Genomic DNA, 23,635 nt, shown 5'->3' with positions numbered 1-23,635 from the left:
TGAGCTTGTTTTTCAAATGACTGAAAGTATTTTTAGAAATAATTCTTAGTAAAAATGTTAATGAATTCTGAAAAAACACTTAAAATACTTCCTGCATGAAGCATATAATTGATGCTTCTTGTAAAAAGCACTTCAAGTGCTTTTAAAACTTAAAAATACTTTTTCTAAAAACGTTTTCAATCATTTTAAAAATATTTTCAAATGAGCTTTATAACACTTAAACTCTCGTAACAGTGGTCCTTAAGCAACAACTTCTACATGAATCGGAAAGAGTTTGTGCTTCATTCCACTACCATGTTCCCGTATTTTTGCCATTTAGACAAGGAGGGACCACGGAACCATGCAACTTGCCACGTGTCCAACTTTTTTGTACTGGTCGTTCGTTGACTTGTTTTGACTTTGGATTAAACGCTTAATCTCTTGTTTACTTTTTAGTTTCAAAGTAATTTGATTATGTTGTTGACAAATTAAAACGTCGATTTTGCTCAACCCATAGACAAAAATCTTTAAGCATACACAAATTTTGGGCCCAAAACTCTTGTATTTTTTATAGTTGCAAGTTGGATAAAATTAATTTTACTTGTTAAAATAAAGGCCTAAATGGATTAATAATTTTCATGATGATAAAGTAATTGGAAGATAGTTCTTGTAATTAAAAAAAATTAGGATTTAAGCTTTTGCGGTGAAGTTTATTAGGATTAGGCACAAAATTGAAAATTTCGTCAACTCTCCATTAATTGTTAGCATATGAGGCACACACGTGACACTAAGAATATAAAGTGAGCCTTACATGTAAGCCCTACGTGCTAACAATTAACGAAGAGTTCCATTTTAGCCTAATATGTGTGGCTCACATGCTATTAATTAACAGAAAGTTGACGGAATTTTTAATTTTGAGTATAAATCCCAACAAACTTCACCATAGAGACTTAAATCCTAGTTTTTTTTTATTTTTTATCACATGAGCTATCTTCCAACTATATTATCACCACAGGGACTAATAATTCAATTAAGCCTAAAATAAATACGTGTTACCCAATGAGTCCTAATCGGACAACGCGCGTGGTGCGGGCGTTCAAACCAAAAAACTTCTTATATTTGAAAGGATAATATTAGAGAGACCAAAAATTTAAACTAAATTTGCAAACTCAATGATGCATAACTAATAGGAAATTAGGAAGTAAGCATGTTAATCAACACGTAAGTAACAATCCAATCATCAACTGCATCATTTAGTTTGCAAATTTGGTTTAAATTTTTTTATCTCGCTAGCATTATCCTATTTGAAAACAGCTCTAACTATATCAACTTTGGACAAAAAAGGAAAAAAAATGACAATATGTCAAAGGGTATCTACAATAGTAAGGTCAAATTAGGTTGCTTCGCCTAATAGCAGTAGTGCAACTTACAGAAAAGAGCGGGCTGCCAACCTACCAAAGTTGTGCCACCAAAAAAAAACCAGGAGGAAACGTTACGAGGAAGTTACCCGTAAGCAGCACTGTGATCTGGGACGGGTCAGAGTTACGCACCGGTCTTTTGTAGTTAGCATGTATAGCAGGTTCGTACTAGGTCTAATCAGGAACACAAGGACGAGGATTCGGGATGGCAGTAAAACCGGTACCAGCATTAGCACCAATTTCATAGTTGTCATCCCCACCGAACTGCCCACGGTGTCTATAGTTTTCATGCCACAAAGATGGCTTCCGATACCCTGGGCCGATTGATTCAGATGTCCGATGATACTTGCTTTGACGCTGATGCTGTGGTTGAAACCTATGAGGCAAAGTGTTGGGTCTACGTTTCTGACCTCTTCTGTGTTGTTCTGGTTCAACCTTAGAGGGAACTGATCTTTTCTGCTCTTGTCCCTCAACAGTGGAAGCAAGAGGCTTTTCTGCCCCTTGTTCGACATTGGAGAACGGAGATTTTTTTTGCTCTTGCACCGCACCTGTGGAGGCAGCAGATTTTTTCTGCTCTTGTCCCTCAACTTTCTGACCACTTCTGTGGTGTTCTGGTTCAACCTTGGAGGGAACAGATATTTTCTGCTCTCGTCCCTCAACAATGAAAGCAAGGGGCATTGCTGCCCCTTGTTCGACATTGGAGGCAAGAGATATGATCTGCTCTTGTCCCTCAACCCTAGAGAGAGATTTTTTTTGCTCTTGCCCAGCACCTTTGGAGGCAGCAGACTTTTTCTGCTCTTGTCCCTCAACTTTGGAGGCAGGAGCTTTTTTCTGCTCTTGTTGTTCAACCTTGGAGACCGGAGAATTTTTCTGATTGTGTTGTTCAACCTTGGAGGGAGGAGATATCTTTGGACGTCTCTGATCCTCTTTTAGTTTTTCCAGAAAAGCTATTCGTGTTTCAATGAACCTGGAAGGGTACTCGAACTCGAGTTTGCAATCCTTGATACATTGAATCACAACTCTAAGATCAGCAATCTGGTTGTTTATACATTTATCCTGTGAACAAACGTAAAAAGTATCTGTCAGTATATGTGTATTTACATTGAAGATGGTGCTATGTTTAACTATTTTTAAGGAAGAGATATTGGATGTCGAAAGAAGTTACAAGGTACCTTTTCATCAAGTGATTTACTTCTCTTGCTATTTTGTATGCACAGCCTCTTTGCATTCTCCACAAATTCTTTCAAGAGTGGTACTGGGTGGAACTTGTCAATTAACTTGAACGGGCAAATCAATTGAACAGCTTCAATTAGTTGCTTCTTTTCAATAAGATTCCGAATGAAATCTGCTACATATAAAACAGATTTGCAGGATTTATCAAACTGCTCTGAAGAAGTTTCAAATATCATAAAGAAGATAATGTTGAAGATTACATCTTGAGAAAGAAAGATTATAGAACATTGAGAAAGCTTCACTATTGACATTGAAGAAAAGGGACGAAGGGATGAAGTTCTTTCATGTGTAAAAGAAAATTCCTCGTTTTTAAATTTTTTTATCGACATAATTTCTTTTCTTTCTCTAATATTGTATTCAATTTCGTGCATGTTTTAATTGGAAAGAAATAAAAAAGACTCCATCATCTATAAAGCATTAAATTATACACTTACCAGGGATCTTATCAGCTAAACCAAGTGTCTGACATGCTTCTAGCGCCTGCTTCTGCTGAGAAATCCTCCCAAGAAACACTAAAATCTCTCTATTAAACATAGAAAGCAGTCCATATGTAGCTATGAATTGCAAAAAACCCAAAAGTTCGAAGGCTTGGGTGCCTGCACCAATTTTCGATTTCCAGTGGACTGCTAGCTTTAGGGCATCTTTGTTAACATGAGGTCCAACATGTGGTTTAATTCTCATTAGCTTGTCGAGTAGTGAAATGCACTTCGACATGACAGTTTCTCTAAAACCAACATCTTCTACTGTGCAGTATTTAGCAAAAGAAGTTTGCATCACATCCATCACAAACTTTTCTGGATCTAACGACATTTGAAAAGTAGCCCAAGTTTCATTCTGCAACAGACGATCCCTACTGAAAATTTCATTTAAAACCCCCTGCAAATGACTAGCATCTGTGGTGGCAGATAGTGGAAGATTCGGAGAAGAAAAAGTCCCTGCATTTTTTACCAGTAAAGATTCTGGTGTCTCAGTTTTGGCTGTGGTAAGAAACAAAGAAAATGCAGTAGGCAGGTTAGAGAGTGAATAGTTCCAAATTTAACATATCGAATATATCTAGATCACTGTGTCCCCTTGTGTTTTGAGTCAATCGGTAAGGTGTGGTGGTCATAAGCTATCACTTAAAGATCCTATCAAAGCCAAAGTAAATAAGTTCAAGACAGGAGGTAGGAGAGAAGTGAATATATGCTTCTTTTTTTTTTCAAGCCGGAAAGAAGATTTGCTGAGAGAGCGGGTAAATGAAAATGAGCAGAACATATTTGATGATAACGAGGGAGAGTACCAAGACTGGCTAGAGTGATCGAGGCTTGTTTTGCAAATGTTAAGAGCATAAGATGGTATTATGGGCACATTTGAGATAAAGAAGGCCTAAAAGACCGATTTGGAAGTATATGTAAAATGTGCAAAAGAAGATCCAAGATGAAATGTTAACAAAAGAAGATGAGATATAAGAAGAGAACAAGATACACAACGTAGTTGTAACTTAGGGGCTGAGAATTTCTGAAGGGACTAGTATACAATCCTGCTCTAAACGGCACAACTATAAGGCATGTCGAATTGAAACTTGCCCATTCTTATCATACCATTTTGGAGAGGATCGGAAGAGATAAGTTTCCTTAGCGAGAAATTCATCTTCAATGGACAACATGATCCCTTAAAAGGCACTGTTGCTGGTTTGCTGCTGATATAGAGTTCTACTTATTGACTTAACAGGGATGAGAAACATAATAGGAAATTAGAAATTCAGGTACAAATATGAACAAGAAAAAACAGCTTACCGGGTGCCTTATCAGTGATACCAAGGGGCCAGGATAATTCAGTTGTGTGTTCATCCTTAGCAACGATCGCACAAAGACTTTGAATCGCATCATAAAACGAGGTGATTTCGTATGTAATAACAAACCGCAGAAAACCCAAAACCTCCAAGCAATTCTCCATCCTAGTCGTCATTTTAACCTTCCAATCACCTGCCAACTTAATTGCTTCTTCTTTCACCTCAGGGTTAATTTGGGGGGAGATACTCTTTAAAGTCTCCAACAAAAGGATACAACTCACTCTAGTAATGCTCAAATCATAACCACACCTGCTTTTGTCCGCTCTTGAATTTGAATGGTACAACCCTTGCATAGAATCCAAAACCAGTTTTGCCGGGTCAGGGGACGCCTGAAGAACAGCTGAGATTTCACTACCCACTAGAACATAGTTCTTCAAATGCTCGTTTATGAACAACAGCAAGCCTCTACCATCCATATTGACGCTGGACTGGTTACTTGCGGGAGAAGGAACAACAGCATTGTTGGCAGGGATATGTTCCAATTGCTCAATTTTCACTTGAGAAAGAAGAATACTAGTATTTTCTTTCGCTTTCAGGTTTTGGGTCTGTTCCTCACTGAATTTTTTTAACGAATCAAACTCCTTATGCTTCAATTCAAGCTCTTTGGCTCGGTCTTCAAGTTGCCTCTCTTTCAGTTTAAGTTTTTGGCTGCGTTCTTCAGAGAATTTTTTTATCGAATCAAATTCTTTATGCTTCAATTCAAGCTCTTTGGTTTGGTCATCAAGTTGCCTCTCTTTCAGTTCAAGGTTTTGGCCGCGTTCTTCAGTGAACTTTTTGATCAAATCAAATTCTTTCTGCTTCAACGAACGCTCTTTGGCCTGATCTTCAAGTTGCCTGTCTTTCAATTCCAGGTCTTTGGCGCGTTCTTCAGTGGATTTTTTGATCAAATCAAGTTCTTTCTGCTTCAATCTGAGCTCTTTGTCAAAGCCTTGAAGTTGGTTCTCTTTCTCCTTAAGTCCCTGTGAGAGAGATTCCAAATACTTTTCGCCTTCTTCTTTCGACTTTCTGAGTTCCCCAGCTTTTAACTCGACATTTCTCTCTTTCAATATAAGTTCCCTCTCTTGGAAATCAAGCTTACAGGACCACTCCTCCAACGATCTCTCACGCAAGCAAAAATCTTTATCTTTTTTCGAGTCTATTTCCCTAATCTTTGTCTCCCTTGATCCCACGGCATTCAAGCACTCCACTAACGATTTCTCTATCGCACTAAGTTTCTCCTTCTTCATTTTCAACTCCTTGTCACATTCTTCAACCGCCCCTTCTGCCTCCTTAATCCGCTCCTCTCTTAATTTCAACTCTTTGTCACACTCTTCAATCGCCTTTTGCGCCTCCTTAAATTTCTCTTCTTTCAAATCCAACTGCTCCTCTTGCACCTTAATCAACTTTTCCGCCTCCAAAATCTGCTCTCCTATCCAACTGAACTCCTCCTTGCGCTCCTCAATCGACCCGATAATCTCATTCAACTCCCTCTCCTTCAACTCAGTCTTCTCTACACACTTCTCCAACGCCTCTTCAAACCCCCGCACTTTCTCCGCCTTCAACTCAGCCAATTTCGACTTCTCGTCCACCATTCTCTCAACCCAATTCAACTTCTTCATCCGCTCCTTAACCCGTCTCTCAATCGAATCGCACTCCCTCTTCTTCTCCCCAACAAAACTCTCAACCTCCATCAACCTCTTTTCTTGCACCATAACCTCATTATTATGTTCCAGAATCAAAGACTGGAGAGAGTACAAGTGGTTCTTACTCTGTATAACCTCCTCAGCCTTCTCGTCGATCAGACTCTGAATCCTCCCCAACTCGTCCGCTTTCGATTCAACTTCCGAGTTGAACTTCATCTCCTTCGCCGCCAACTCCTCGTCCCGCACACGGACCACCGTCTCGCGGTGGGCGAGTTCCCGGAATCGCGACTCGAGCGAGTACCGAGTCGACTCAAAGTGCTCCTCCAGATCCTTCCATTGCACGGCGAAGATAATGAGCGCTGTTGCCTGCGCGTGTATGCACTCGTACGCCTTGCTCAGACTCCTCTGCTTCGTCTCCGCCTCCTTCAATTCTGCATCTATCTTCTCCATTGTCTCCGCCACCGCATAAACCTGAGCGAAACGGCGTCGTGGTGGCGGAGAAGCAAAGAAAACAAGAGCACAAGAAAATCGTCTGTGCTCAGAAACCCTAGAAAAAAAAAACAGAGGATTAGACCGTCGGGCTCTCTCTCCTCTCACTCTCTCTCTCTCTCTCTCTCTCTCTCAAACACTGATAAAGGCACGACTGCGTATCGTTTAAATAGGCCGAGAGTAAACCGACGTTTGCTTCCGTACGCAAAGAAGAGTTGACTGAGTGGTGGGCCACGAAAGCATGCAGGTTGCCACGCGTGTGAATCTGGATGGTCGATACGTTTCCCAAATGGATTTGAATTGGAAAAGGAATCCTCTTTGGTTCTGTTCCTCGTAAACTATCAAATTCAGAAATTCGACCTATTGAAATTTAATACAACAATTACAAACAGAAATCTACTTTAAAAGTTATAATAATTTCTGATAAATTTCCTAATAAGTTTTTAACTGCTCTTATTAGTAATAATTCAGATTTAATGACGTATTTATTTACTTGAAATAATTAAGGATAGGTGTTGGAATCATTAACATGACATGAATCATTAACATGACATGATTACTTACTTGAAATTTGAAAATTAATAAAATGAAAATAATGCATGGGATCAAGAGGAGGGTGCGACTAGGATGAAAAGTGGTGACTTATATGAAAAAGGTTTACTGTCACTATGATATCGTGTTTAATAGAATAATAACATACGTAAGCATTTTTCAACACATTTCATTGTTTTAGTAAATTGAGACGCTACATGGTGATGAACCCATTTTATGGCAGTTGGTCTTTTAAGTGTGACAACTTAGCTTGTTGGTCTAAGGGTCCTTGGATGGATAGACGAGGAGCGTAGAACTTTTGGTTTTCATATTTTAACAATGAAAATAGATGTCAGTGCCTAATCCAATTGCTACTAATTTAGTTTGAAATCACATTTAGCTAGAATCGAACTTAAAACTTTTCACTTACAGCTGAAAAAGAATACCACTATATCGTAGTACTAAGTGGCAATCGATCATGTGATTTAGAAACAAGGTTCAAGTAAATCTTGTGGTCTCAACGTCTTGTATTAGGAATTTAGGATAAATACAATTTATGTTTGTCGACATTCTCCTACATTAGCACCCTCACAACACCAGTAGGTACAATCTTGTGATTTCTCCCAGATGAATCTTCTCAATTTGAAGGTTACAACGAAATTCCGAAATCAAAGTATAAATTCTTGTACATACGAGAAAGGAGAAGATTACAAATCTCGATGAGCTGATGAATTAAACCACAAGTTTTCCGAAAGTTTCCTTGGACAAGCATTCATCAGGGCTTTATACGAACCACGAATGAACCTGTTCAACAATTTCAGCAAAAAGAATCGATCATTACTACAAGGAGGCCAGCAAACCAAGCAGATATAATCCTTTAGTTTAAGCCAACTTGCCAACGAATGGAATACATTTCAAGAGAGTCGTGAGATCATAGCAGTTTCAGTATTTCAGTGCATGAAATAATAATGAGACAGATATGTATGAAAGAAAATAGACAGAGGTATTTATTGATGTCAAATTGCAATAACGGGGCAAGCTGCAAGCAGCACGACGTAAAAAAACCAAAGGAGAAAACCATCGAAAACTCCAAATATTCAAGAGTTGAGGCTTTTGATGCATTTAAAGGATAAAACAAGTTTGCATGACAAGCTATTGAATCAACCAACACCATTTGTATTCCAAGAGCAAGGCAGTCAAAGTGAAACCCGTGATATACCAAGTGTTGATTCTCGGAAACAGAAACTTGAGCCCACGAGCAGAATATATAGGGCAGATTATGATTGATTTCGTCACATCTTATCCAGGAAATATGGAATTCTAAGCATGGCTGGTCAACAAAATTCCCATCCTCTTACCGTCTACTACACTTCAAAGTAATATACTGCTCTCTAATTAAACATGAACCACCTAAAATAAGTCAAAAAGACACTAAAGCAACTATCATAGGTGAGAATCATCATCTCTTGACTAGCGGGATACAGACGGACACTTATTCACTAGCCCAAAATTTCACAACTTAACCCACTCTTGGAAAGATTACAAAGAGGATATTGGCAGCTGACACTGCAAAGTGATGCTTAACATATAAGTGGATTGAAGAGGGTATAGATTCTATGGATGATTTACTCTGAAAACAAAGAATTATCGCAGATATATCAAATTTTTTAACTTTACAGGTGAACGGGTTTATTATTGTTAAACAAAACGTCATATACAGCATTGCTAGATGAATCTAAAATGTGCACAGACAGTGTATTCATAATTCTAAAGCAACAAACAGAGAACTACTTACACGCAGGAAGGTGGGACGGGTCAGCAGAAACGGCACAAGCAATCCCCAAGTTATGAAGAGCCCCTTTTATGACTCCACACGAGAAATGGAGATGCATGTTTGGTTCTTGTGCTGCCTTGTTTTCAGCCGCCTCAGCCTTTTCTTGAGACAAGTCTCCATTCTCGGAAGGATCAAGTGACATGCGTGAAACCCAACGAAATCGATTATCTTGCAATACAAAAGTACCCTATAACACAAACACCGTCTTAGTCTTATCAAATTAACCTTAACAAAGAACCGATAAAGAACCCCAATTCAATAAATGATTCTAAAAAATTACTCTATGATTTGTCTTTAAGTTGTCAATCTGCTTCTTGAAGAGCTCAGACCAGAAGTCCTTGCAGATGAACTTAATTGCATCCAGATGATCAGTAAACCGAGGCCGCTCCATCGTGTACCTAACAAGTAAAATATAACCATAATCACACTCTTATTCCTACAATTTGATTAGGATTTACAATGAGCATTATTTTGTTTACTTAAAGTTACAAGCAGACTTAAAATAGCATAGGATTCAATGCCACATACTTGTGCTTTCCTTTCCCACATTTTCCCAGCAACCAAACACTACCAAATCATGGGGAAAAAGAGAAAATAAAATGTCGAAATCAAACAGTTCCAAATACTTGCCCACATTTCATCAGCAACGAAACACTCTACCAAATCAGTACAAACCAAAAAAGAGAAAAAATTTCGAAATCAAACACTTCGAATTACTTTCCCACATTTTCCCAGCAACCAAACACCCTAATGACAAACGGAAAAAGAGAACAAATTTCGAAATCAAACACTTGGAATTACTTTCCCACATTTTCTAAGCAACCAAACACTCTACCAAATGATTAAAAACGGAAAAAAGAGAACAAATTTCGAAATCAAACACTTTGAGAACATGCATTTTCAGATCTAAAAACCCAAAATCTGTGAGATCAAACAAAGCCAATTCAATTACAACGAAATTAAGGAACAATTAGAGAGGGCGGGGTGGTTGGGATAGAGTGCGGGAAGGTGTACCGCTCGGAGAGCTGGTGGCCGACCTGGTAGCCAATAGCGTCGATCCTACTGGCGGCGAGCTCGGGCTTGTTGGCGTATAACCGATTGCAGTACATGGAGACCATCTCTGTTAGTAGACTATCCACGCAGCTCTCTGAGACCTCCCTCCCCATCTCTCTCTCTCTCTCTCTCTCTCTCTCTCTCTCTTCTCTGATTTTTCCTTTCTAAATTAATTTTTATTTTCAGAAAAAGAAGAAGGAAAAATAGATTTTGAGAGTGGACTGTTGGGCCTCATAGAAATATGGGCATGTGGGTATGTGATAATTGGCCCATTGGGCGACCATACGACATTTTAATGGTGAAGAAAAATTATAAATAATTTAGGGTTAAGTAGGATAACTATCGAATTTTAGGAGGTAATTTCAAATTGGTTCTAATTTTTTAAAACATTCTGAATAACTATTTAATGTTTAAAAAGTAAAGATTTGTTAGGTTCACTAGCGTTAAGTGATGATGTGGACAATTATTAAAGCATGATTTTACTCTGAAGTCGTCTATAAAGCTTTGAGTTTCCAAATCGACACATTTTAGCTAAGCAAATTTATGGCTTAACTTGGTTGAAAGGAGTCGGTTTGGTGAATCAAAGCTCCAAAGATGCCGATTAATAGAGACCAACTTTAGTGTTTGTCTACCTCACCATTTAATGCTAGAAACATCATCAGTTAATGTTGGTAAAGTCATTACTTAACGTCGGTGACCTAACAGATGTCTAATTTTTAAAACGTTAGATAGTTATGTAAAATGTTTTAAAAGTTGAGACTAATTTGAAATCACCCTAAAATCATTTTGATCCTTCAGTAAGAGATCCTTGTTAAATTGATGGTATCAAATCATTCTCTCACCTTGAATTGGTTTCTTGAATTTTAATGGAGATTTTTCACGAATGGACCAAAATGATTGACTGTAAACAATCTTAGTAACCACTTTTGTCAATTTAAATCTCAACAACCAAAATGAGATGTTTTGAAAATCTCACATATCATTTTGGCTAAAAAAAAAAGCTTTTTTTTTCTTCTGAAAACAAACGGATTTGTTTTTCCCAAACATAAATCACCACTGACTAAAATTTATAATCAAACCAATCACAATGACCAACAAAATTGAAATCGTGGCACCAGAGAAATTTTTCATTGCAAATTTCTATAAATTTCATCGAAGGCATCGATAGCAATCTATCAATCGTTATTTCCATAAATTTGCATATCAATATTTTAAACACTGTCAATATGCTTGTAGTTGAAATCAACTAATAATGTGACATCAACAACGAGCTCGTGAAGCGATATGTTCAAGTATGTGGATCAACAACGAGCTCGTGAAGCGGTATGTTCAAGTATGTGGATCGCGGACAAATAACCATACAAGTACGTTAACAAAACGCAATGTGAGAAAGACTTACAAGAGACAAAAATCAGAAGAGTCACCAAGAAAGTCAACTTGAGTGTGAATTTCTCCATTTCTCATTTCTGAGAGTCGAAATATATGATTAATAATGAAATTTCGAGTACAAGATGAAATTACAGAGATTGATGTACCCTTATTTATAGTAGGAGTACCATTATTTTCTAATTACCAAACATGGTAATGAGTCAAATGATTGGAAAACAAAATCTTCTAGATATAGTAAACTATAAAGTATTTAAAATTCTATTTACCAAAATGCACATGAACTAATTTGGTAGCAAATAATGGTATGCTTTTTTCGTTTCTAAATTGAATTTTTTTCCCTTGAAAATATGGATGAAATCAAACAAATCCAATCCAAATAAAATAAAAATTTAAGGGAACATTTAAAGAGGCCATGGCATAAAAGGAAAAAGATTTTCAGAATGCTCAAAACACGATTACATATGTTATATATAATTATACAAGTCGTAGAGTTGGTGGTCCATCGGAGAGTTGGTGGCCAACGTCGTAGCCAATAGCGTGGATCCTACTGGCAGCAAGCTAAAGCTTGTTTGCATATAACCGATTGGAGTACATACAGATCATGTCTAGGAAAGTAACTTATATGACATCAGTTTATTGTTATTGTGACGTCTCAGCCCGATAATACATTATTACATTGAGACGCTATGTGTCGACACACCGAACCACTCCATGTATTTAATATTTTTCCATTTTAAATTAATAATTAAACAAGTGATTAACATAGCATAAGACCACGATCATCAAATATAAACACCATCAGAGTAGCACACATAGTTTCCTTCAAAACACCATGCTTTCAAAACAAGGAGTACATAGAGATCATGTTTAGGAAAATAACTTATATGACACCAGTTTATTGTTATTGTGACGTCTCGGTCCAATAATGCATTATTAGATCTAGACGCTATATGTCGGCACACCGGGCCGCTCCTTGTATTTAATATTTTTTCATTTTAAATTAATGATTAAGCAAGCGATTTACATAGTATAAGACCACGATCATCAAAATATAAACACCATTAGAGTAGCACATATAGTTCCTTCAAAACACTATGCTTTCAAAACAAGTACACAAGGCAAACCTTACAGAAAACTTAAAAACAGAGTATATCTCTACTGTGAGTAAATTTGGCTAGATTCTCCCCTCTATACCTCATCTGTACATTTATAACGGGGAAGACAGTTTCTTTTATACGTATCTATCTAACTGCCGTCGACGGTTCTAGCTTCATGCACATGTTTTTCAAGGGCGTAGACAGTATCCGAAAGCAACACTGATGATCGCCACCATACAAACAAATAGGAGAGGAAATCCGACATGGATTGTTTTCACATCCACACCTCTTCTACTCAGTCGTGCCTGCAATCATGAACAAGTCTTAATAAGTGCAAGCACGAGTGTGTAGCGTTAAGGAGATTAGCATGTGTTCGAAAAACTTGCTGCAGTCATTAGAAATCCTGACTCGTTTGCTAAACGAACGTGTTTCTGAAATTTCCTTAATATAAATGTTGTAAATGCAATGCACCTGGTTCAAAATTTCATATTTTGTAAATGCAATGCAGCTGGGTTAAAATTTGAAAAGCGGCCACAACCATTTTTATCCTCAAGATAAACCCAACTGCGCAATTTACAGTACATGGTAAAATATGCGCAGTTGAAGAAAGAACGGTAGGATGAACATTACAACAAACCCGAAATAAAACTTGAAAAACAGTTCAAAACATTTGAGCTCAGATCATTTGACAGTGGGTTATCCAAGCCTTCCACAGGTAATAACCACACGACCACGACCAGATAATTCAGACTTCTGCGGATTCATCACTAGACAAACAAAAAGAGTTGCGAGAATATAAAAAAGGAAGGGGTGCGAGAAATTTACTAATTGCTCCTGCATAATTCTCGTTTCTTGAATGCTTGAACTCCTCTCCTCTGTTAGCTTTAAAATAGTAACTTCAGCCTGAAAAACAAAGAACGGAAACCTGGTTAATATTGCATTTTGAAAACTGTTCATGTAGTGTATAACCACTAAACAAACTCTTTGCATGATGTAGAGGAATACTGCTAGAGCCTAGAGGTCAGTTTCTACAAGCAACGCACAGACAAATAATAAGAATCACAATAATGTCATATGTTTCGAAAGAAAATTCTGTCCAAGACCAAAACCTGGCTCAGCTTTAATTCAAGTGCATTTAGCTTTGATTTCACCTCTTGGATATCCTTAACTAACTCCAAATCTTCCACAATCTTTGTTGCATTCAACTCCACATCTTTTGCCAGTTTAAACTCCATAGCCTTCGGCGGTTTCAATTCCACATCCTTTGCTGATTTTAGCTCCACATCTATTACTGGTTTCAACTCCGCCTCTTTTTTTGGTTTCAACTCTGCCTCTTTTTCTGGTTTCACCTCCATATCTTTTTCTGGTTCCAATGCCTCATATTTTGCTGGCTTCAGCTCCACGTCTTTTGTTGATTTCAACTCAAAATCTTTTTCTGGTTTCAGCTCAACATCTTTTTCTGGTTTCAACTCTACATCCTTTGACGGTTTCAACTCAGTCTTCATTGATGGGTTTGGCTTCTCACTAGTAGCTGTGAACTTCACATCGTTAGTAACCTGGTCCAAAATAAGAACCCAAAAATGAGATTCCGGAAGTGAATTTTGCACGGTGTACTTGAACCACATAACAGCATACCAAGAAATTATTCCAACTTCCTGAAAAAAATCTCCTACGCTGAGTTTTCTGCAAGCCCATGGGAGGGAAGGAAGGAAGGGGAGGGGGAGTGGGAGAGAGGAAGAGAATCAAACACTGCCAAAATAGATTCTCTAACCTTGTTCAGCGGAGGGAGGATTTCAACTCCACCAAATTGATCTTTTAGAAATGAATGTTCATGACCGAGCCCCTGCTTCAAGTCTACCTTCATTGGTGACAGCGTTGGTGAGTTGGGTGGACTAACGAGGGTAACTCTTAGCTTTTTCTCTTCAACGTACTTGCCACCATCTTTAGAAAACTGTGAATGTAAAACATAAACTATGAGAAATCAATACAAAATCTCAAGACCAAAAATAACTACCAAGACTTTACCATGCTAGATGTAATATCCTCGTCAGTTGTCGCAGAAGAAACAATCGTGCTCTGGATTAAGAACTTATCTTTGCAATCCATATCTGTCATACTGGTTCGTGGTGCTTGCATCATAACTATGTTGACAAAATTTAAATGGTTATAACAAGACCCAGTAAAGAAGAAAACTATTAGAAAGTTATGCAATTTAAAACCAAAGAAATGATGTCATTCCATTGTGATTCACATGCCAAAAAAATGAAGCCTAAAGCATGTAAAAGCAACCCGAAAACCTTATAGTAGCAAATCTACTCTATCCACAAGGAGACAGCATGTATAAAAAATGTCAATGTATGGTTAATCTTTTTCTCCTGTCATCTTAAACCAAAAATTCAGAAGTGGAACTTAAGCGTCAAAGTTCATGCTTCTCTACATACCGACGAAGTAATATTTACGTGAACAATCAAACATTAACACGTGCTTGAAATGTACCAAATGAGATACATGAAAAAGCATACCTGAAAACTCAGAAGTTGAATTCGGCAAGACAACACCAACATTTGGGCGCACACAGTATTTCTTAGGGGAAGTAGTCTTAACCTGCGAATTTCATCACTAAATTACAACCCATCTAATATTTCATCATACTCAACCAAATGCACGTATGCTGTTTTCACAATTTGAAAAACAAACAAATTGCAATATGCACCTTAAAAGCAACATAGTTGTCAGTAAGGTTGGTAAGCCGAATCGAGCATGAGCTTTGCTTCTTCAACTCAACTACGAGAAATATTTCGCCATCAGTTTACAATTCAAAAGCAATGGACAAACAAAACATAACATATCTAACAAGAACGTGAATCAATCTGTTCAGCGTTCATAGTTTCAAAATTGATCTTCTGTTCGGTACAAAAAATCTAGAAAAGATGTAAACTACATGATATCAGCAAAACCAGAGTTTACATGATATCAGCAAAACCAGTAAGTCAGCAACACCAAAACGTTAAAAAATTTCAAATAACGATTATTGTAGCGATCGAATAAACACTAAATCAAAAAGAAAATGATTAGCATTGGTCATCAATCAATGACGAACTTACATAAGAACTTCAATTCCTTTGGCTGAATCTCTAACAGCTGCGTACTCATTGTTACTGCATAGCAATGAAACAATAAAAATATAATCAGAAATAAAAAATTCCTTCAGAGTCCACATATATGATGGTATATGTTAGCGACTAACCGGCTGTTTGGTTGCTGAGAAAATCTCAGAAACAAAAATTTACTAATCGATTACGAATATGATTCAAATTATCGAATCCTTGGGGTCCCAGCAGAATAATAATTAACGAAAAGTCGCGAAAAAGTTTTGGAGCACTAGATCCCAAAACAAAAAGAAGAGATTCGCGATTCGCAATAAAGTTTGCCGCGGAAATCGAACTCAATCAAATTCCATTTTCCCGCACTCTGCTTTTTTTTCTTTTTTCTCAGCAACCAAACAGGACACAACACAGACCAGATAACAAATCAAGTACAAAATCACTAACACAGCGTTGAGAGAGAGAGAGAGAGAGTTGACTCGCTTCTCACTCACTCTGATCGTCAGAACGCGTTCACCGGGGATGGACTTCGGAAAACGACGACGTTTGGATCACAGAGAGAGAGGAGGAGGAGGGGAAGTTGCGGAAGCGTTTACCGAGGGAGAAACGGTGAGGAAGTAGAAAGGCCGCGTTTGGATGAATTATATAACATAATCGATGGAACAAGGATGGAAAGGTGATTTGGTGGAATCGATGAATCCAAGCAGGTGGTCAGTCGCTGGATTCTAGAGAGAGAGAGAGAGAGAGAGAGAGAGAGAGAGAGAGAGAGAGGGAGGGAGAGGAGAGAGAGAAGGGCGTGTTTGTGTGTGTGGTGGTCTGAAGTATTACGGTGGAAGCTTAATGATATATTGACGGGAGAAAGTGACGGGCAACCAACCCGAAAGTAGTATTCGTGCTGGTGAGCGTTAGTTGTACCCGCCGTTAGGACGGTGGGAAACTCCGTCTTGCTCTTACTGGGTCGGGTTCTACCGACTCCTGTTTTCGGTATTTTACCTCAATGGGTCGGGTTGAAATGAGGCGGGAGCAAAAACAAAGGATAAACAGGCTCCGGGAAAAGTACACCAGATCCCTTCATTCAAATATTGACACCGTGGAATGTACGATCTGGCAAGTCCCTCCTCGCTAACCGCTACTAGTTGGAAAAGAATCCTCCTGGGATCCGGAAGATTCTGCAATCATGTATGTTTTTCTATATTGTACGATCAGAAATCATTTAAAATTTAAAATTTAAAATTAAATATAAATAGTACTTAACGAAAACTGACCGCACGATGTCATAATCACCGGATCCCCATGAAAAAGATTTGGCAAGAATCTTTTTTCCTCATAGTTATTGAGATTCACTTTAAATTTTTGTGTTCGGAGCTGTGGAGCGAAAAATTTGGATTGCTCAATTTCAATCATACGCCTTTTATTGGGCCCACTAAAAATTCTAAAAAAATTGAACGGTCCGGATCTATTTATCTTTCTCTTCAACGGTCATAATTTCTTAGTCGGTAAAGCTTAGGGCATAGAGATTTGAAGTGGATATCTTTCCTGCTATAGGCATGTCCAAACTACAACGAGTCTATTTTTTGGGGTTTTGCTTCTATAACCGCTTAAAGAGTTTTTTTAGTAATTAAGAGCGTTTATAACATCTTCTTCTTTTAATGTAAATAATATTATTTGTTGAAAAAAAAAAAACGTTTATAACGCTTAAAGTATTTATATGTCATAAAAGCATTTTATCGGACATACAAGTATTTCCATGTGACCTCGTGTGATTGGTAAATTAATTCAAATATCAAAGCATCACATCCTTTGACAGAAGCTCATCGTGGCATTGGAATCACATCTCCAACTTAAAGACTTTTTGGGAAGACTTTAAATATTCAAATTTTATGGACGAGAATTTCCGTCCAGTCGAATTGAACCAAATAAATACTAATTATATTGGGCTTTTGCATAAAATTAGCGAACAAAGTTGGGACGTGACAAGGTTCGAGAGCTATAACATCAAGGTCAAAGTTCCTTAAAAGTTAAAACAAATATAAAGGTTGAGAAATGCTTGGATGACTTTTTTTAAAAGTATAATTTTTTATGAATTTTTTGTCACTTTATATCTTTAGCACAAAGTTTTGTAATGTTGATATGAAAATTAACGTTAAACCGTGAGAAGACAGAGAGTTCATAAAAAGATTCACTTTGAGAGGGTCCCTTCAACATTTCTCAAAACAGTTTTGGGAATGTTTTTGCTCCTCGCCTTAAGTGATAATGATGCTTACCACCCTATTTATAATCAATTGATAAGTTTAAATTTCGAGATTCGTGAGGTAAATAGATATAAATATCAAAATTTAAACTCATCCAAGACACAAATTTCAAAGTTTAAACTTATCCAACGGTGGCAAATAGGATAGTGAGAATTACCACTACTTGAAGATGGTTAGCAAAAACGCTCCCAAAAGGTTTTCATAATTTTTTAGGAGAAGCTATTAATTTGGTCATGCAAAGGGAAGGCCAAGAAATTTTTGTTGCATATCCCATCCGAATTTCTTGCTCATCCAAAGTTAACCAAATTAAAAATTCAAGTTCAAATGATTCTATTTTAAATCAAAAATTCGAAAAAAAAATATACTACATAGTTTACGGCTCGTTTGAGAGTGGAAGCACATTGGTGCATGAGTGCTTTTGTAATAAGTAATTTTGCTAGGAAAAAGGTTATAAATATTTACTTGAAAAGCATTTGGAAGTGGTTCAGGAAGAAACGCTTAAAATGTGCTTCCATAATTCAGAAATACTTTAAACTTTGAACACTTAATTTTTGGAATACATTTTTTAACGTTACAAAATGTCTCAAACAAGCTCAGTTTCTATATCACAAATTGATATTCATGAAGCAATATCGCTTATGTACCTTGGTGCAGATTTGATTTTCACAAATCCTCCTCTTTTTAGCAATTAACAATTAACGCAATAACGTTGTTGTTTGTAAAAATTTTAAAAAAAAAAAATTTCAGAAGTTTAACAACCAACTTTTTCAGGCCCATTAAGTCGAAGTCATTTGTACCGTCGGTCCATGACGAGCCAGACGACCATTTCAACAGTCACTCTGTCTATTGGCTTCCCCGCTGCACTCTCTCTTGCCTTCTGTCACAGTACACGTGTCAACCACAGAATCATTCTCACCGCTCCATAAATACCAACCTGCCAACGACCCTCTCTCACACTCTCCCCTCCTCGGTCCCGCCGTCTGAGTCTCTCCCCCTCCTCCTGTAATTTGATCTCGCCGGAATTCCATCAATGGCCACCGTCACCGGAGCCTCCTCGATCTCCCTCCTCCGCTCCTCCCCAACAGTTCCACCAAAATCTCGTAAACACCATTTCTTCGATTTCTCTGTTATTTTACCATCTTGATCAATTTTAGGTTTTTTTTATAGTTCACTTTATTTGCTTTTAATTTTTAATTTTAGTAACAATTAATCATGTTGATATAGTTTTTATCGATTATATAGCTTAATATTTTGTTGTGTTGGTGTTGGAATTATGTGATTTTACATATATGATTGTATTTTTGAAATTCTACCCAATTGCGCATGTTTTGATTGGTACTGATAAAAAATGCACGAACAATTTGAATTTTACTGAATTTTTTATTTGAATTTTGTTGAATTATTCATTTTTGAACAGGCATTATCCAGGACAAATGGTTATTGAAGAAGCTCACTTTCTTTCGGGTTGCAGCAACGCTCCTTGCGGCTTCGTGTTTCCTGCGCTGTTTGTGTTTCTGTTTGAACTGTTCTTATTTTATGCTTAGATCTTTACACTTTGTATTCTTCATGGAAAATAATTTGTTGTTTCGTCCTAAGTGTCAAAAGTTTCAGTCTTCAAGTTCAAGGTTTAGTTTACGTGCACAATTCAATCCGAGCTTTATACTGACAAGAATGGCAGTAAAATGAGGGACAAGGGCTTCCTGATGGACTTGAGGAATTACGCATGTCCTAGCTAAAAGAGCTATGGCATCAAGCACATCTTTGGTTGGCTTGGCTACTTGTCCCATCATCAAAATCTTGATTCACCCATGCTTGCAGAAGATCCCTGGCCTCTTCAATCTGTGTTTTTTTTTTTTTTTTTGTTTGAATTCTAGGCTTGGGATGATTAGTGAACCTTTGGAATTTGGCAAGTTGGAGCAACACAGATGGGCCAGACCCAGGAGTAGTTGCCACTGGTTGAGTTGGTACTTAGAAGTTATTGCATATTTAGATGAAATGAGGATTGAAATTGAGTTAATCAAGGTTAGAGTGGATGTTATTCAATGTGATTTGTGAGAAACAAATATTTGTACAAAAATGATGGAATATCTTAAAGAAGAAATCAAGATTTGCAGCAAGAGTTGCAGCATGTTGACAAATACTCAAAAAGCAATGGCAATCAAGTTGGACAACCTGATCGAAGTCATGGAGAAGGGACTTAAGAGGGTATTACCTGCAAAGCCTTGGCCTACACCAATGACACCAAGAGTCAGAATTTATGAAGTTCCCGAGAACTCCATTAACATCCAGAATAAGAAGCTTCTCGGGAACTTCATAAATTCCGACTCTTGGTGTCGTTGGTGTAGGCTGAGGCTTTGCAGGTAATACCCTCCTAAGTCCCTTCTCCATGACTTCGATCAGGTTATCCAACTTGATTGTCATTGCTTTTTGAGTATTTGTCAGCATGCTGCAACTCTTGCTGCAAATCTTGATTTATGGTTTAAGATATTCCATCATTTTTATACAAGTATTTGTTTCTCGTAAATCACATTGAATAACATCCACTCTAACCTTGATTAACTCAATGTCATTCCTCATTTCATCTAGATATGCAATAACTTCTAAGTACCAACTGGCTCATCTGTGTTGCCCCAACTAGCCAAATTCCAAAGGTTCACTAGTCCTCCCAAGTTTAGAATTCAAAAGAAAAAAGATTGAAGAGGCCAAGGATCTTCTACAGGCATAGGTGAATCAAGATTTTGATGTGGGACAAGTTGCCAAGGCAACCAAAGATGTGCTTGATGCCATAGCTCTTTTAGCTAAGACATGCGTAATTCCTCAAGTCCATCAGGAAGCCCTTATCCCTCATTTTATTGCCATTCTTGAAACTCATCAGGAATTCCTAGAGGCACTCCCAATAGCAGAAGAAGCAAAACAATTTATTAATCATCATTCTGTTAGTCCCTCTATCATTCTAATCTTTTGTGATGACTGTACTGCCCTTGGTGAAAGGCTAAATGTTATCTATGGTCGGGTTGATGCCTTAAGGATAGAATTAAAAAAACTTGAAGCAAAACAAAATGAACTAGAAGCTGACATAAAAAGCAGGCTTGAGGCTGTTTCTCCCTTCCAACTAGAATGCGAACAAATGAAAGCTCAGATAGCTGAAAAGGAGTTGGAAGTCCAAAAACATGAGCTTCTAAAAGCCAGAATGAAGGCTGAGTTTGATCAGTGTGCTACTCTTATCAAGTCTAAAACATACGCAAAAAAGAAAAAAAAAAATTGAAATCACACCTACATCATGGCAGCCCTAGCATTATCCAGGGCATCTCACCTATCTTCTATACACTTGTTTTGCAGCACTACCACAAACCCGCATAAAGCAGTTTGGTTTTCCATTACACTACCCAGGCTGCTACTGTTGAAAACGACCGTCCTTCAATTTCGTAAATTATATTCTGCATCATTAATATTTGATTTTGCACCCACAAACCGTGTTCAGTTGCAGGGGAACAAGAGTTTAATGGATAGTAAAACACATTATAGATCGGGTCTGAAACGGATTCAACTGCCAGCGGAGTAGCGTTTACAAAAAATTGAAATTGTGGCCTAGCCATTTAAAAGATTTGGGAAGAGAGAGAGAAGTAGAAATTGAAGGGAGTAACTTTGTGAAGTAAATGTTAGTACCTTATATTTAAACTTTGCGAAGTAAATAGCTATGCAACTACCTCCTGGGAAAATTATAATGGTAGTCATTCACATTGTTGGACGATGGATTGAATTGATGGGAAATTGAAAGGACTGAGTTTGCAGCTTTAAGGGGGTAGCATTGATAAACAGGGGCGTTGGGAAGCAAAAAGATGGTTAGGGATGGAGTAAAAAAGATGTAGATCCATGCAGGGTATGTGATTGAGAAATATCAAAAAGTAATGAGCAGGGATAAAAAAAACTTAGTCAAAAAGTACTGATTAGTAAGTAAAATATTGTTGTGACATAAGTTTTAATATATATTGTGATGGTGTAAATTTTAATGTAGAGAGATTAGGACTTGGGAATCTAGATACTATATCTGTATGAGGAAATTTAAGATTATTAAGAAATTTTAAAACGAATGGAATAGAAATGACGAAATTTTATTTTTTAGAATTTGTGAATGTTCTTATTTGGTTAACTTAAAAAAACAATGGAATTTGAAACGGATTTTGTTGTTTTTAAACTCTCACACATGAAAATTCAGAAATAACATCTATTTACATGGAATTTAAACTTGGGAATTGGAGGTTCCAAATTCTAAGTTTTTTTTCCACGCAGAAATTCCAAATTTTTATCAAAAATCCAAATTTATTTCCCTTTATCCAAACATAGTTTGTATTACTTGGAGAGAAGTTCCTCAACCTCTTATTACTATAAATAAAAACACTTTTTATTACTATAAATAAAGGCACAGAGATTGGAGCTTTGCTGCTCGTCTGGCATCATTATAACATCTTTGGATTTGGGAATATACCGTTTAGTGTTTTCCGTTCATTTTCTTTGAACTTATTTGGGTTTTCATTTTTTGTTGCTAATTTGATTTTATTTATTTATTTATTTTTGAATAATGCAAGGGAAACCAAAATTTTAAACCAAGTTTGTAAACCAAATGATGTGTTATCAATTAAAAAACAAACATGTTAATCGATACTTGATTAATAATAATCCAATCATCTATAACCACAAAGTTTAGTCTCCCTAGCATTATGATTTTTTTTTTTTTTAAATTTCAGTTGTCACGTTATGTTCTGTTTAGAGAGAATTTAATTTTTTTAGTTGAGGATTATGTTTGATTTTTAGAAATTAATAAAAAATCAAAGTGCTATTGACGGGCCGCTGTGGTGGTGATCCATGGCGGCTGTTCGGGAGGAAGTGCAGAGAGGAAAAGGGTATGGGGAAGACGAGACGAGACGGCGATAGATGTAGGTGGTGGCCCTAATTTTTTTATATTTTTTTTTTTGTGTTGCTGACCACTTGTTTGATGGTAAAAATTTATCATTCTTTGTGTTTGTCTCTAAAAATTTGAGTATGATTGAATTGAAATGTATCATTGTTCTTTAAAATTAAACATTGACATGTACCAACACAATTTATTCTCAAACTAAAGTGTACATGTGCTAAATTAGACGTATTCATATCAAATTAAACTATATGCTTACTAACTTGAAACATACACGTTCCGAATGAAAATGTACCCATATTAGCTTGAAACATACCGATAAGTTTTAGGGTTACACATAACTTGCTGTTAACTTTTTACATACCAAAATTATGATAATATAAATGTACCAGTAGCTTGGTATGTATCCAAACAAAAAATAAATAACATATCAAAATACTAATTTGTACATAAATTTGGATTATATAACATACCAATAATATACCAAATTATTGCTATGCTATTTTTTAATATATATATATATATATATATATATATATATATGGGCATGCATATTTTGGGTGCAAAGTTTTGGGTTAGCTTTCGTGCCTACCATAGTTTTTTTATTTTTATTCAGACGACGTGTATTTCTAGAATTTTAATATTTTTGTGTGACGAAAGTTAAAAAGAATCCTTTAAGAAATAGACGTCATGGTTTGCATATTTTTGTTCAAAATAATCATTGAAAATGGTGATAAAATAAGGTTCCTAAAATAAGTAACAAATCAGTTGCGTAAATAACATGCGTGATACTTTGTATATTATTTAGAGATGCACATTGTTCATTTTTTTTGGGAGAAGCTATTAATTTGGTCATGCAAAGAGAAGAACGAGAAACATTTGTTGCATCTT

The 23,635-nt window shown here is 36.8% G+C and overlaps 3 protein-coding genes and 1 long non-coding RNA gene across 12 annotated transcripts; 1 reads left to right on the top strand and 3 right to left on the bottom strand.

Annotated features, from left to right (window-relative positions):
• Window positions 1-1,309: 1,309 nt before the first annotated feature.
• Window positions 1,310-6,719, bottom strand: LOC137746088 (uncharacterized). Of its 4 annotated transcripts, none has more exons than XM_068486150.2 (4): window positions 4,406-6,719; window positions 3,065-3,607; window positions 2,570-2,742; window positions 1,310-2,453 (listed from the first exon to the last, which is right to left on the bottom strand). In XM_068486150.2, exons 1-4 carry the CDS (start codon window positions 6,531-6,533, stop codon window positions 1,572-1,574), a joined length of 3,726 nt encoding a protein of 1,241 aa, XP_068342251.2. In that variant the 5' UTR covers window positions 6,534-6,719; the 3' UTR covers window positions 1,310-1,571. The 4 variants fall into 4 exon arrangements, with proteins under 4 accessions (XP_068342251.2, XP_068342250.2, XP_068342252.2 ...); XM_068486149.2 differs by having other exon boundaries at window positions 2,570-2,745; window positions 4,406-6,708; XM_068486151.2 differs by having other exon boundaries at window positions 2,570-2,745; window positions 3,065-3,565; window positions 4,406-6,708.
• Window positions 6,720-7,600: 881 nt separating this feature from the next.
• On the bottom strand, window positions 7,601-10,170 carry LOC137745303 (uncharacterized). The gene is made up of 4 exons (XM_068485238.2): window positions 9,952-10,170; window positions 9,218-9,335; window positions 8,899-9,124; window positions 7,601-7,907 (listed from the first exon to the last, which is right to left on the bottom strand). The coding sequence occupies exons 1-4, from the start codon at window positions 10,101-10,103 to the stop codon at window positions 7,879-7,881; spliced, it is 525 nt and encodes a 174-aa protein (XP_068341339.2). The 5' UTR covers window positions 10,104-10,170; the 3' UTR covers window positions 7,601-7,878.
• A 2,228-nt stretch (window positions 10,171-12,398) lies between these two features.
• LOC137745879 (vesicle-associated protein 2-2) lies at window positions 12,399-16,459 on the bottom strand. Of its 4 annotated transcripts, none has more exons than XM_068485913.2 (9): window positions 16,075-16,459; window positions 15,581-15,634; window positions 15,190-15,260; window positions 14,999-15,080; window positions 14,502-14,617; window positions 14,248-14,427; window positions 13,586-14,032; window positions 13,302-13,379; window positions 12,399-12,781 (listed from the first exon to the last, which is right to left on the bottom strand). In XM_068485913.2, the coding sequence occupies exons 2-9, from the start codon at window positions 15,627-15,629 to the stop codon at window positions 12,665-12,667; spliced, it is 1,140 nt and encodes a 379-aa protein (XP_068342014.2). In that variant the 5' UTR covers window positions 15,630-15,634; window positions 16,075-16,459; the 3' UTR covers window positions 12,399-12,664. The 4 variants fall into 4 exon arrangements, with proteins under 4 accessions (XP_068342014.2, XP_068342015.2, XP_088537670.1 ...); XM_068485914.2 differs by having other exon boundaries at window positions 16,028-16,398; XM_088681544.1 differs by having other exon boundaries at window positions 15,724-16,393.
• Window positions 16,460-18,721: 2,262 nt separating this feature from the next.
• Window positions 18,722-21,310, top strand: LOC148692145 (uncharacterized). 3 transcript variants are annotated; one of them, XR_015954234.1, is made up of 3 exons: window positions 18,722-18,932; window positions 19,250-19,336; window positions 20,419-20,858. It is a non-coding gene; the product is annotated as an uncharacterized LOC148692145 (long non-coding RNA). The 3 variants fall into 3 exon arrangements; XR_015954235.1 differs by lacking the exon at window positions 20,419-20,858 and adding an exon at window positions 21,172-21,310 and having other exon boundaries at window positions 18,793-18,932; XR_015954233.1 differs by lacking the exon at window positions 20,419-20,858 and having other exon boundaries at window positions 18,793-18,932; window positions 19,250-19,450.
• The last annotated feature ends 2,325 nt before the right edge of the window (window positions 21,311-23,635 follow it).

This window comes from Pyrus communis, chromosome 12, assembly GCF_041283825.1.
Source record: "Pyrus communis isolate YQ-2024b chromosome 12, ASM4128382v1, whole genome shotgun sequence".
NCBI classification, from domain to species: domain Eukaryota; kingdom Viridiplantae; phylum Streptophyta; class Magnoliopsida; order Rosales; family Rosaceae; genus Pyrus; species Pyrus communis.
This window is presented reverse-complemented; position numbering and strand designations above follow the sequence as displayed.